The 12091-nt window shown below is 34.2% G+C and overlaps 1 protein-coding gene across 1 annotated transcript in view; it reads right to left on the bottom strand.

Moving 5' to 3' along the window:
- LOC108737730 (leucine-rich repeats and immunoglobulin-like domains protein 2) overlaps positions 1-11428 on the bottom strand; it is a 14517-nt gene extending 3089 nt beyond the window's left edge. Inside the window, exons 1-2 of the mRNA XM_018470812.2 lie at positions 11244-11428; positions 1266-2031 (exon numbers count right to left, since the gene is read on the bottom strand). Coding sequence (XP_018326314.1) covers positions 1266-2031; positions 11244-11293 — 816 coding nt within the window. The 5' untranslated portion in view covers positions 11294-11428. The remainder of the gene's footprint in view (positions 1-1265; positions 2032-11243) is intronic.
- Positions 11429-12091: the final 663 nt, after the last annotated feature.

Below are 12091 nucleotides of genomic sequence, written 5' to 3'. Positions count from 1 at the left end.
TGCTGCGGGTCCCACCGGCAACTACTTGTAGGATTAATTATGCGAAAGTGTCAATGATTTATAACTTCGAATAGTTTCGTAAATTGAAATTCGTATAGAGGAAGTAAGAACATATACTTAATATATGTATGCATCGCGATGGTTAATTTAATATTCACGTCTTTTATTTCAGAGGATGTATCGTTTTAACAGTGATTCGAATGTAAATTTTAATCATACTAAATTAATTATAATGAAACGAATGCTGCGGGTCCCACCGGCAACTACTTGTAGGATTAATTATGCGAAAGTGTCAATGATTTATAACTTCGAATAGTTTCGTAAATTGTTGCTGGTATTAAAGTTAAAGTTGTGCCACTTTCGTTTTCATAAATTGGTAATTAATAACCGATAATTGAATTAAATTGGGTGAAACATACATATATCTCATTGAAGAGGCATCAAATATTAGCTATTCATTTTTATTTTTACAAAAAATTCAGATTTTTTCTTTTGACTACAAAAAGTAAATGTTAGATACTTATTTAAATAATTCCCTAGAGAATGAACTGTTTATATGCACGTACGTTTAAAATGACATTTTTTTTTCATTTTAGTTGAAAGTTATGACTTACCAAGGTAAATATTAAGGCATTCGTTAGACGGTTTAACCATAACAGAACAATAATTAATTATCTTTCACAATTAGGGGTTATTAAGGAAATATTGTAACCGTTTGATTAAAGATTGTAGAATAACGGTAAATGTTGCGTGAAATGCCATAAAGGCGATGGATTTAACGTTTTAAAGATGAGGATTTTAAAAAAATTTCATTGGAATTTATTAAGCGGTTTAAAATATATATCAACGAATGGAAACGGAAAAGATACCCCGCAATCATAATTGTTGTGGCTATCTCCTCTCGTAATACCAAACAATGTTCTGGAATTACGTAATTATTAAAGGATCGGATTACGCTTAAAGCTGTCTTCCGATATTTAATCAAAAAAATATGTTATAACCATTAACTGTAGTAATTAACAACTTCTCCAATTCACAAAAATTTCTCTAATTATCCATCTTTAGTGTTCAAATGCAGTATATATTGTTTCATTAGAAACAATAGAAACTTTGTTACACCCAGCATCTTGGTTATAAAGGAAACTAGCCAAACTCAATCAAACATTGTCTAATACGTTATAGAGATACTTCAGGGTGAAAAATTACATTAAAAGGTTTTTGTTCGACAATTTTTGTAAAATGTGTGAAAGATAAAAAACAATTACCAGTATCTTCGAAAGCCCGATGAGCCTGACAACGGCTTCGCCGCTAACCTTTTTCAGCGGCGGTTCAAATCGTATGGCCAAGGGCGTGCCCTCCAAGTTAAGCGTCCTCGGTATCAGAGAAAACATAGACTCGCTCAGTCGATAAACACCTGTATTTACTATGGACAAATACTGCAACTTGTTGAGAGACTTGAAGCTGTTTGGAGCGATGCTGTGAAGCTCGTTATTGTTGAGGATCAAGCTCTTCAGGTTCGGTACGCCAAGGAAAGTCAAGTCGAAGATCTGGTCGATATCGTTGTAGGCCAGTACCAGGTACTCGATCGAGTGCGACAAGAGGAACGTTTCGTACTTTTCGAACCTGATCAAATTATTGCTCATTATTAGTCTCGAGAGCTTGTTGTTGCTAACGAACGTGTAAGAGTTTATCTTCTTGATCTGGTTGTACGAAAGGTCGATGTGTTTCAAGTGCTTTATGCCTCGGAAGGCGTGATGACCCACATGCTTTATGCTGTTCTGGTGCACGTACAACTTCCGCAAGCCCGTGTAACTTTTATTGTACAGCTCGTAATCGTGAACGCTAGTTATGTCATTGTATGCAACGTTTAAGTTGTGAATGTCCGGATTTCCGACCGGTAATTCTTTTATTCTCATGGCCATCTGAAACAGGCGTCTGTGTTTCTCTTCATCATGGGACCCCTCCAATTTCGAACTTGTTCGCGTTTCATTGCCACGCATCGGCTTTGATGTACATCTTACTTCGATGTACCTACAAGAAAAAAATAATAAAGTACTACCTAAATGCGTATAATATTTATATATTAAAAGAAATTGTAGCATTATGCAATCCGGTTTGAATGAAATAAATATTTAATGCCTTACAAGTACATTGTAGATCTCAACTTTATCGTTAATTATGTATGGATTAATGACATTTTGTTGTCTCAGTAAGTGACATTTTAAGGAATTTTGAGGAATTAAAATAGTAGCGAGTGAGTCCGCAATGGCTCTTGAATTGAAGAAATACAAAAAAAAAATAAATTTTCTAAATTTTTAAGTATTAACAAAGGGGTATGTATGTATGTATGTTCAAGGAACCGGGACAATGCGAGCTAATGACAATGAAGAAATATGTTGATCTCTGTTTTTTGTTTTAAGCTGTTAATGGCATAAATTAATTCTCAAAGTTAAGGTCTAATTACTAGAATGTAATTAGTCCAAAAAAAGTAGTTTAGGAGAAAATTCTCCCTCATATTGGGTAGTTTCTCAAGTAAGATTGTTAAGGATATTTGAATTGGTGTGGGTTGTGGGGTGTCTTTTGACTTTTTCAAGAGGGCTTTGAAATGAAGATTTAGATTCGATTAATTATGAATCCCATTTTAATGCTTATACTATTAGTTTACTAATTCGTTTATATTATTAATAGTAAACATAGGCACTACAGGTACCAAAGTAAACTCTAGTGGTATAGTCTTTTGTTTTTGTAATTGTCGTCTTCTAATAAACAAGCAATAAAACTGCTATTTTGACAACACAAATAAAATATTTATTTAATAAATTTTGAAAAAAACACAAAATAATCGTAGAGTAATGGTAATATCTTTTCAGCCTTATGGAAATTTTATGAACGGTATCTTTATCATAACTCTCATACAACAACCAATTGTTCTTTGGAAGTATTTCTTAACTACAATTCTCTTTCTGGGAAGTTATTTAACTAAAGAGGTAGAAAGTCATAAAGTCTTAGGAATTCCTGGTACTTAAATAATTGGCGGTGCACAACTGTTTCCGTCAAATCAACACATAGAATTCATGTGATTGAAAAGGGAATAATATTTATACATATTTTGGTTAAAATTTCGAGTTTTAGGGTCATTATATTATCATCAAGCTGCCATTCACGTTCACTGCAGGACGTAAAATTTCCGTACTCGTTTCCACGCCTACCAATCTTTCGTGGCAATTCTGTCCGGTACGTTGGTGGTCTTCCGCTGATGACCAACAGCTTACGTATGTATCTACATTATGTTTTTTAATCCGAGATTAAAAGATGATACGCAACAAGACTGAAGGCAGTTCGATACGTATAAGTGGAACTAGACACGCAACGGTACTTACATTAATGTTGATCGAAATACTCAATTACGTATCGCGAAACGGGTCTTATCATTAATAATTCCATTATCAAGACAATTTTATTACATGTGAATATTCCATTTTCCTTAATGAGAAAATTTAGAGTCTCGTTTAAAGCTTAAACACAAATGAATGCTGATGAACGACAAAAAGTCCCCTAAGAATTCACAGATAGCTAATAGAGTATGAGTTATTATGAATTCTTATAGCGTTAATTCAATGTATTAGTAAATTAATTTGATCACTACAGATCGATTAATAAGGAAAAAGAGAGGAAAAGAGTACTGGTGCTTAAAACCAGGAGCCCGGGTTCCATGCCGTCTGTATCTCCTCAATCGTAGCGTAGCGTCGTCCTTTCATGGGCCTCTTCAGTTTCGTGAACAAGAAAATGTCACAGGGGGGCCAAATCTGGGGAATACGGTGACTGCAGCATTATTAATGTGTTGTTTTTGGACAAAAATTCGCGCACAAGCAGCAATGTATGAACAAGGGCGTTATCATGGTGTAAAAAGCCAATATTTCTTGTTCCACAAATCCGGGCGTTTCTAGCGGATTGCTTCACGCAAATTGCACATAACTTGCAGGTAATATTTCTGATTGACCCTGTTGCCCTATGGCCAAAACTCATGATGCACATCCACCACGCCTATGCAATCGAAGAAAACTGTAAGCAAAACCTTTACATTCGACCTAACTTGGAGTGCTTTTTTCGGTCATAGCTCGTGCGGCAGCTTCCATTGGGATAATTGAGCTTTGGTTTCCATAAACTCATGATTTGTCACAGGTTCTGATCCTCTGGAGCAAATTTCGGTCGTCGAGGACAGAGTCCAACAGCTCCTTAGCAATGTTAATGCGATGTTGGTTTTAGTCGAAATTGAGCAATTTTGGTACTAACTTCGCGGTGACTCGTCTCATGCCAAAATCATTAGTATAAATCGAATAGCAGAAGCCAATCGATATGTTTAGGTCCTTAGCAATTTTCTTCACTTCGTCAATGTTTTCGTCTGTTAGTGACGTGTTCTGACGTCCGGCACGCTCTTCGTCGTTCACATATTCTCGGAGAACATTTTGCACCACCGATAAACATTGCTTCGGTCCAAGGTAGCTTCACCATATGCCATATTCAACATTCGGAATACGTCCTCGCACTTAATTTTGTTTTTCACACAAAATTTGATACAGATTCTTTGATCAATTTTTTTGTAATGGGCAAGACGAGACAATACACGTGTAAGCAAAACAGCTGTCAAAAATTAACTGAACATTTAACATGGCCGAAATTTTCGATATAAGTGAGTCGAATATACGTAACCCTTGGAACTGCAAAATTCGCGGTGAACAGACCTCATAGTCATCATCATCATCATAAGGTCTCCAGTCCAAAGACTGCTGAGATATAAACCTCCACTTCGTAATATATTTAGTTAGTCTTCGCATTTGTTAAAAACTACGGCAGTATTATAATCTAATGTAGGTCTACCTATGCATCTGTTCTATTTCTACTCCTAATATATCTCTGTCTAGTCTTTCATATCTCAGAAGGTACCCTACCAACCGAAAGGCTTTCAGTTGGTGAACTGATGCTGTCCTGATTCTGATTTAGAGACTGTCATCGGTTGGAGTTACTTCCTAACGTTTCGCTAGCACAAGTGGTGACTTCTCCAGAGGTCCTTCTGTCTCCGACGCTGGATGTGATCGATAGGAAACAACTCTAGCCAACCGGGGACCTTTAGATCTGATTCAGACCAGCATCAGTTCACCTACTGATAGCGAAAGCCTTTACCATAATTCCTGACGTTTATGGAAGCTCAATTTCAAGTTTGAAAAGTAACTGGATATCTCTCCTTATCCTGGTGAAATTGAGGATTAGATCCAATTTTTAAGGAGTACTACATTTGGTGGATGCGGTATTGACAAAACAGTATTGTATGAAAATAAATAAAAGTAAAACAAAAATACTGGTAAGCAAGGGAGGAAAAAGTAGGGAAAGAGCGAATATAAAGATAGGAGACGAAAAATTAGAAGACGTGGCCGATTTTAGGTATCTAGGAAGTCAGATAAGTCAGGACGGAAGGAGTAGTAGGGATATAAAACAGANACTGTAAAGCAAGGGAGGAAAAAGTAGGGAAAGAGCGAATATAAAGATAGGAGACGAAAAATTAGAAGACGTGGCCGATTTTAGGTATCTAGGAAGTCAGATAAGTCAGGACGGAAGGAGTAGTAGGGATATAAAACAGAGGATAGCGCAGGGTCGAGTCGTTTTTAATAAAAAGAAGCCACTTCTGTGCTCGCGAAAGGTTAATTTATAAATTCGTGGCCAGTTGGTAAACTGATTCGCATCTAAAGATCGTTGTTGGTTGGAATTACTTCCTACCGTTTCGCTAGCACAAGTGGCGAGCTTCTTCAGAGGTCCTTCCATCTCCAATGCTGGATATCCACGACGAAACGTTAGAAAACAACGCCAAACGACGACGGTCTTTAGATCCGCAAGCTATTTTTGCAAGACCAGTACCAAGACCAAGACAAATTTTGCCTGTCACAACACTTGTCAAAAGAACTGATGCTGTAAGTTTAGTAATCGTTACTTTTGCTTTCTTACAGTGTATCCAACGTAATGTTATCAGTTTATGTAATCAGGTAGCTACCTTTTCTTATCCACTTAGCTTCTACATCAATTTAAAGTTTATTGCGATTCGGTTTGAAACGTGTCGAGTTACTGAAGTACATGGTTCGCAATGTGTGTAGACCATTTATTAATGCCATGTCAGCGTTTTCTTAATTCGATGCATACGTAGGTGAAATGTAAGTGAGCATGTAATAAACATCAGTTCGGTTGTAGAATTCAGTGGTGATGTTCATGTATTAATGTATGTCGTGGAGTTGTTATGTTTTATCACGTTGCAAACGGTGACCCAGAATGTCCATGCGCGCCTGCTGTGAACTAGACAAACGATGAGCTATTTTGACGATATCGATGCCATTGTTTGGTCTTGAACACAACTTATTATTATTATTATTATTACTATTATTATTGAAACTCGATGTACAAATACAGTTATAATAGTTTTTATTGTATGGTTTAGAAATTGTGTTCTTTTTAGGGTATTCAAAGGAAGTATGCACTAAGACGATTTGGTGCCAACTTAATTTCTTTAATCAATAATTCAGATTATGTCGAATTTCGATGTAGTTACTCCAAAAGTAATACAATAGGTATATATACGAAAAAAATTTTAATTGAAGATATTTATTAGATCATACGTAGGCGTTTTTGAGGAGGAATCTTTCAAATATTTTATATTAGTAATTTCGAAACTGGAAGGGGTTGAAGGAGGTGAGCGAGTCGATAACGACTTTGAACATCTCTACAGGAGAGTGAATTTCAGTATATTATTCTAAAAGACTATTTCTAAAAAACCTTATTTCCATTTTCGGTTCATCAGTCTACAATAGACCGAAATAATAAAGGTTCTTGATTTGGATATAACTTATACAATTACAGGATATTTCTATCGTATGAATTCGTACTACACTGTTTAAAAATTGAGACTAAACATTTACAAAATTATTTTATTTTACTCCACTATCTAAGAAAACTGGAGAACGCTTTATAATTTTGAGATAACCCCATAGAACAAAGCGGAGGTTCAAAATGTCTGGGTCGAAATTGAGAAAGTACAAATAACTAAAATCGGGTAAATACCTGTACACGAAAATACTTTGATAATTTTGCAAATTTTAAAACTAGGCGTCTTCTATAGTATATATCTACCTCAATATATACTCTACCGTCTATTCCAAGCCGAAGTTGTACTTGACGGTCCCATTTGACTACAGACATGCGAAAAAAGACCCAACTACGCCCCAGCATTTAAGACTGACTAAAAATGAGTCCATGAATTTGGAATGAATTAGGGGCTATTTATTAAATAAGCCAAATTTCTCTTTTTTGGTCCTGTCCCGCCTTTTACGTCACGCTTGCTACAACCTCCTAACAAATATTACGTTATCAAACTAAACTAAAATTGATAAACTGGTAATGCTAAAGCCTCCCCTCCTTTTGTAGCATCACACTAAGAAGTACTCCTGCCTCCCATCTCCCCCGTAACCAGTTTGCTAACTTATATTTTCTACAGTCCTTATATCATTGCCAGTTATCTAAATATATACTATATTGGAGAGATGAGAAAGCTCACTACGCCAAGATAGCTGTAGAAAGCACAAAAAACACTTTATATAAAAGGAAAGCCACTTTTTTTTATTAATACACTAAGTAACTTGTACTGAAAGATATAACTGAAACTATCTGATCAGTATCTGATGTGCTATCATCTACAAAAGGGTAAAACTTTTGCCTCACATATCAGCATCTGCTACAAGATCGAAAAACATTAATGATTTATGTATTTGATAAGTGGAAACTGACTGACTCTTATACTTAGATAGTTAGAACATCGTGAAACCCATAAAAATTTTATTGTTTAAATGAATTCTCAACTACCATACCTTCGGGAATTAACACAGTCGTCAGAATGAGATGTTGCATTGAAGAAACACTTGGGTAATAAAATATAGATACTTCTGTTGTTTCTAAAACATATTTTTTTTTTCGTAAAAATTTTTGAACAAGAGGTGTCCTAAATTGATTGTTTCGTAGCAATTGTTGTTATATATATTATAGAAGGAATTACAAGAAGACTAGAAGCAGGAACAAAAACTTAACCAGAAGTTAAGTCCAGCAGCTTTGGAAACAACTTCATGTATAAGCAAACTGCTATTACTTTACATTATAAAAAATTTTGATATTGATTTAGCGGTTTAACAAAACAGTTCAGTTAACTGCCTTTGGAGCCTGAATCTCACACTGCAATTGTTGAGACGATCAAAATTTGCAATGTCTGCAATAAATTATCTGTAAGGATGGATGTATCTTCTTTCTTGTTTTCACTTGGGACTGTAGTCATTTCCTGTGTTTTGAATATGCCCTTGTTAAGTTAGAAAATGCTAGTAAGTGGTTAGAGGTTGTTTAAGTACGCATAAGATCAGGGTTGGCTTTATAACTGCCAGTATGTCTTGAAATAAGCGTCTCTGCTTTCCTAAACTCCTAAGAATGTTTAACTTTCTCATACCTGCATCTCTTTCTGTTACACATTAAATGGTGCAATGTTATTTCTTTTTCTTTATTAGCGTCCGCTGCAATTCCTACCTGACATCTCTCTTCTGTGTTTACGATATTCCCTGCAACGTCAGACGTGAGTAAAAGTAGACGTTCTGTCAACAACTGCTGTGTTCTATTTAATAAGTTGAAAGAAGAAAGTGAATGCAACAGTTTTATTGCAGACTATGCCAATTTTGAACATCCGAACTATAGTTAAATAGGCCCCTAGTTTTCCTTAAAGTCGAAATTTATTTACCAGAATCCAGTTAAATAAAATCTGCCTAGGATCACTTTCTAATGGAATGCAAACTTGTTTTTGGCTTAACGTTTAAAAAATTGACCAGATAACGTCATAAACGATTTTCTGTAGACATCTAATTAACTACAGTAAGATTTTCCTGCTAACTTTAACAAAATTATGGCAATTATGACATGATTAATAATTATTATGAATATCACCCATCGCACGCTCGTACCTAATGCTCACTCCCCTCGTATCAGGCCTAATTACCGACTTATTGAGGTTAATTCGCTTGCTTCCTGTCGCGAAGTCCGCCGTTATATATGGACGATCGACGTATCTCAGGACCTTTTCCGCAATTTACTATAAGTTGGGCAAGCATCCGCGGGTATCTAGTACAATTTTCTACTAATAACAAGATTGCAAACTTATTAAATTCATTTCCGGCATCTGTAATGTACGTATCGGACGTTTAAGCTTCGGAGAGTACCTTAGCTATATTCTAAGACGAATGAGTGCGTGGGAAAATGCGAAAGAGAAAGGAAACTGTTGTGAAGTAAAAAATCAAAAAGTGATATTCATTCTATTATTACTATCACTTTTATCTACTACTTTTAGATATACGTATAATTAATGCGAAGATTAGCTCAGGATAGGAAAGAGTGGAGGTACGTGTCCAACCAATCTTAGGACTGACGATCTTATGATGATGATGAATTAAAATTAAAATTTCTTTAATTTGGTTGTTTATAACCAAAGGTATGAAAAATAGTCAACCTTTATATTGGACCCACCACTTTTGATTACATCAAACTTCGATTTGGTTTTGTAATGAATAAACTGCATCAGGAGTTAGAAAATGATGATAATACAAACGGTTTGTGTATATGTTGAAATCGTTCCATAAACAAATCTTATTGAAAAAAACATCCGAAATGTGTATTTTTCATAATTATTTATAACATTTGAAATGTTTAGCAAAATTGTGCACAACCTGATAAAATTGTGAATGTTGATGTAGACACTAAAAAAGTCTGCTGAAGATGGTGCAATCGATTCAATCGTTTTTGCAAAATCGAATTATTTTAACTTGAATTTGTTAAAAATTATCATTTTGAATTGGCTGTCTAGTTGCCTAGGCATTTAAATAAAACAGTAACTTTTTATAAACATCAAGAGTTCAAATATTGACAATCCCTTAATGAAGTTTTAATTTGTAGATGTTATACAATTTAGTTGTTATTTATTGATATATAATTAACATTTTCTGAGCTTTCTTAAGTCGAAATATTATAAATTTTGGCAAGGTGTATCTATTTGAGATCTGCCCTGGTTTTCTGGGCAAGAAACAGTTTTCCCTACGGCGACCATTTAGTTTCCACTAGGTACCCTTACTTTAGCGATTTTTCGGGCTTAATTTTTAAAAAAGAACATGTTTTTCGAAACTCATCCGACGAGAATCCTTTTTAAATAGAAGAGAAAGTTTGGGATATTTTCTGGTTATCTCCGACCTAAAATGTGTCTTATCAAAATCCAAAAGACAATAGCAACAATAGAACAAAGTCTATGAGAACAAGATCAAATTACAACGTTTAATATGAGTCAAAGACAATAAACGAATAGAGAATAAACATTTTAGAAACAGGGGGACTTTTTTGTGTTAAAAATTGAAGTCGCGCCCTTTTATGAAAACTACTTAGGGGTTCATATCGATAAAAAATTAGTAGGTAATAGAAAACGGAATACTGTTGTAAGGGTTGAATAAAGACAGCAGGGTGTAACTATTTCTTGTTCAAATTGAGGCTGAATCCCTATTTATTATTGCCAGTTACTTCCTTATCATACTTATTATTATGAACTACCACATGTTATAGTGAAATCCAACATCGATAATAAAAAAGACTTCGGTATCTTTGCACACAATTAAGTATACATATAAAAAGCTCCTTTTGGGGGAAGATTAAGCGATTAAAACTTATTTTTTTGTTACCTTACAAAAAAATTAATTCTCAATAATTTATCTTTAGTAGCTACGATAATCTAAACCCTTTAACCGTTAAAGATAAGTAGCTATTATAAATAAAATATTCGCCTAGTTTTTAATTTCACAACGAAAAAACATGGCTCTTATAAGGATTAAAGTATTAATCAAAAGTCAAATTGTTTTGCCATTTTATATGCATAGGTAAACAAAATAATATACGTATTATATAATATGGGATTATTATTTGTTAAGTTTCATGTTTAATATTCGAGAATATACAAAGAATTTAAACGAGCAACGTTAGATAACATTGTGTTAACAGTGTGTATAATAATAAATAATATGTCGTCGTTCTTACAACAACAGGAATTAATTTATTTTGTCTGATAAACCTCGAATTTGCCAACGCGAATTCACGAACGCATTAAATGGAAAATAAAACAAAAACAAAGATTTACTCACATGAAATGGATTAAAAACAACCACGAGAGCAGTATCCGAATCACCTCCATTATGCACGATCACAGCGTTTGGTATCTTTGACAACTTCATGGCAAAAGAAGCGTCTTGGGTTATCGAATAATAAATACGTACAAAGCCATCTATAATACAAGTGACCGCGAAATTTAATTATTGAAATAAATTTGTTGTCCGGCTATCGTGTAAGCGAATCTATAAATAAATTTTTGTTTTGCTTAAAAACGCAACTTTATCAATTTTACTTTTGTTGAATCAATTTATTTTGTTCAAAGTCTGGGAAAGAAATTAAGAAATATTCGGATAAAAAATAATTAAACAAATGAAAGTACGATATTAATGATTAAATTTTTATTCAGATCTGCTCAATTTTTTTGGGTGAATTTTTTGATAAATAACCGTAGATGAGCTTAATATTGTGGTCCTCTTGTTCAAATGGTAAAGAAGTAATAAGTAAGTGGTAGTTAATTAACGCAGATATCCATAAACTATTATATATCTAGGTATTTTATTAATCCCCTCCTTGTTTACCTACTATTTGTTTGAATCCTTATCAGTCAATGTCTATAAATTGCAGCATTATTTCCGTATTTCTCGCTTAAACAGGAAATAGTTGTGTCGACTAGAAAGAATAGTCGAAAAAGTGCGAAACATAGACGGTAAAAAAGAAAATAGTTCATAGAAAGGGTTAGAAATGGGAAGGAGAAAAAGTAGAAGAACAATTAAAGGAGACGAAAGTAAAGTTTTATATATTAATATATATTAATTGTTCACAACAATTGTTTCACCATAACATTGGCTTCTTCAGGTGAAGATATTCTGATTAAATCACA

This window comes from Agrilus planipennis, unplaced genomic scaffold (assembly GCF_000699045.2).
Source record: "Agrilus planipennis isolate EAB-ADULT unplaced genomic scaffold, Apla_2.0 scaffold144, whole genome shotgun sequence".
Taxonomy (NCBI): Eukaryota; Metazoa; Arthropoda; class Insecta; order Coleoptera; family Buprestidae; genus Agrilus; species Agrilus planipennis.
Note: the sequence above shows the minus strand (reverse complement) of the source record. Positions and strands in the feature narration are given on the sequence as shown.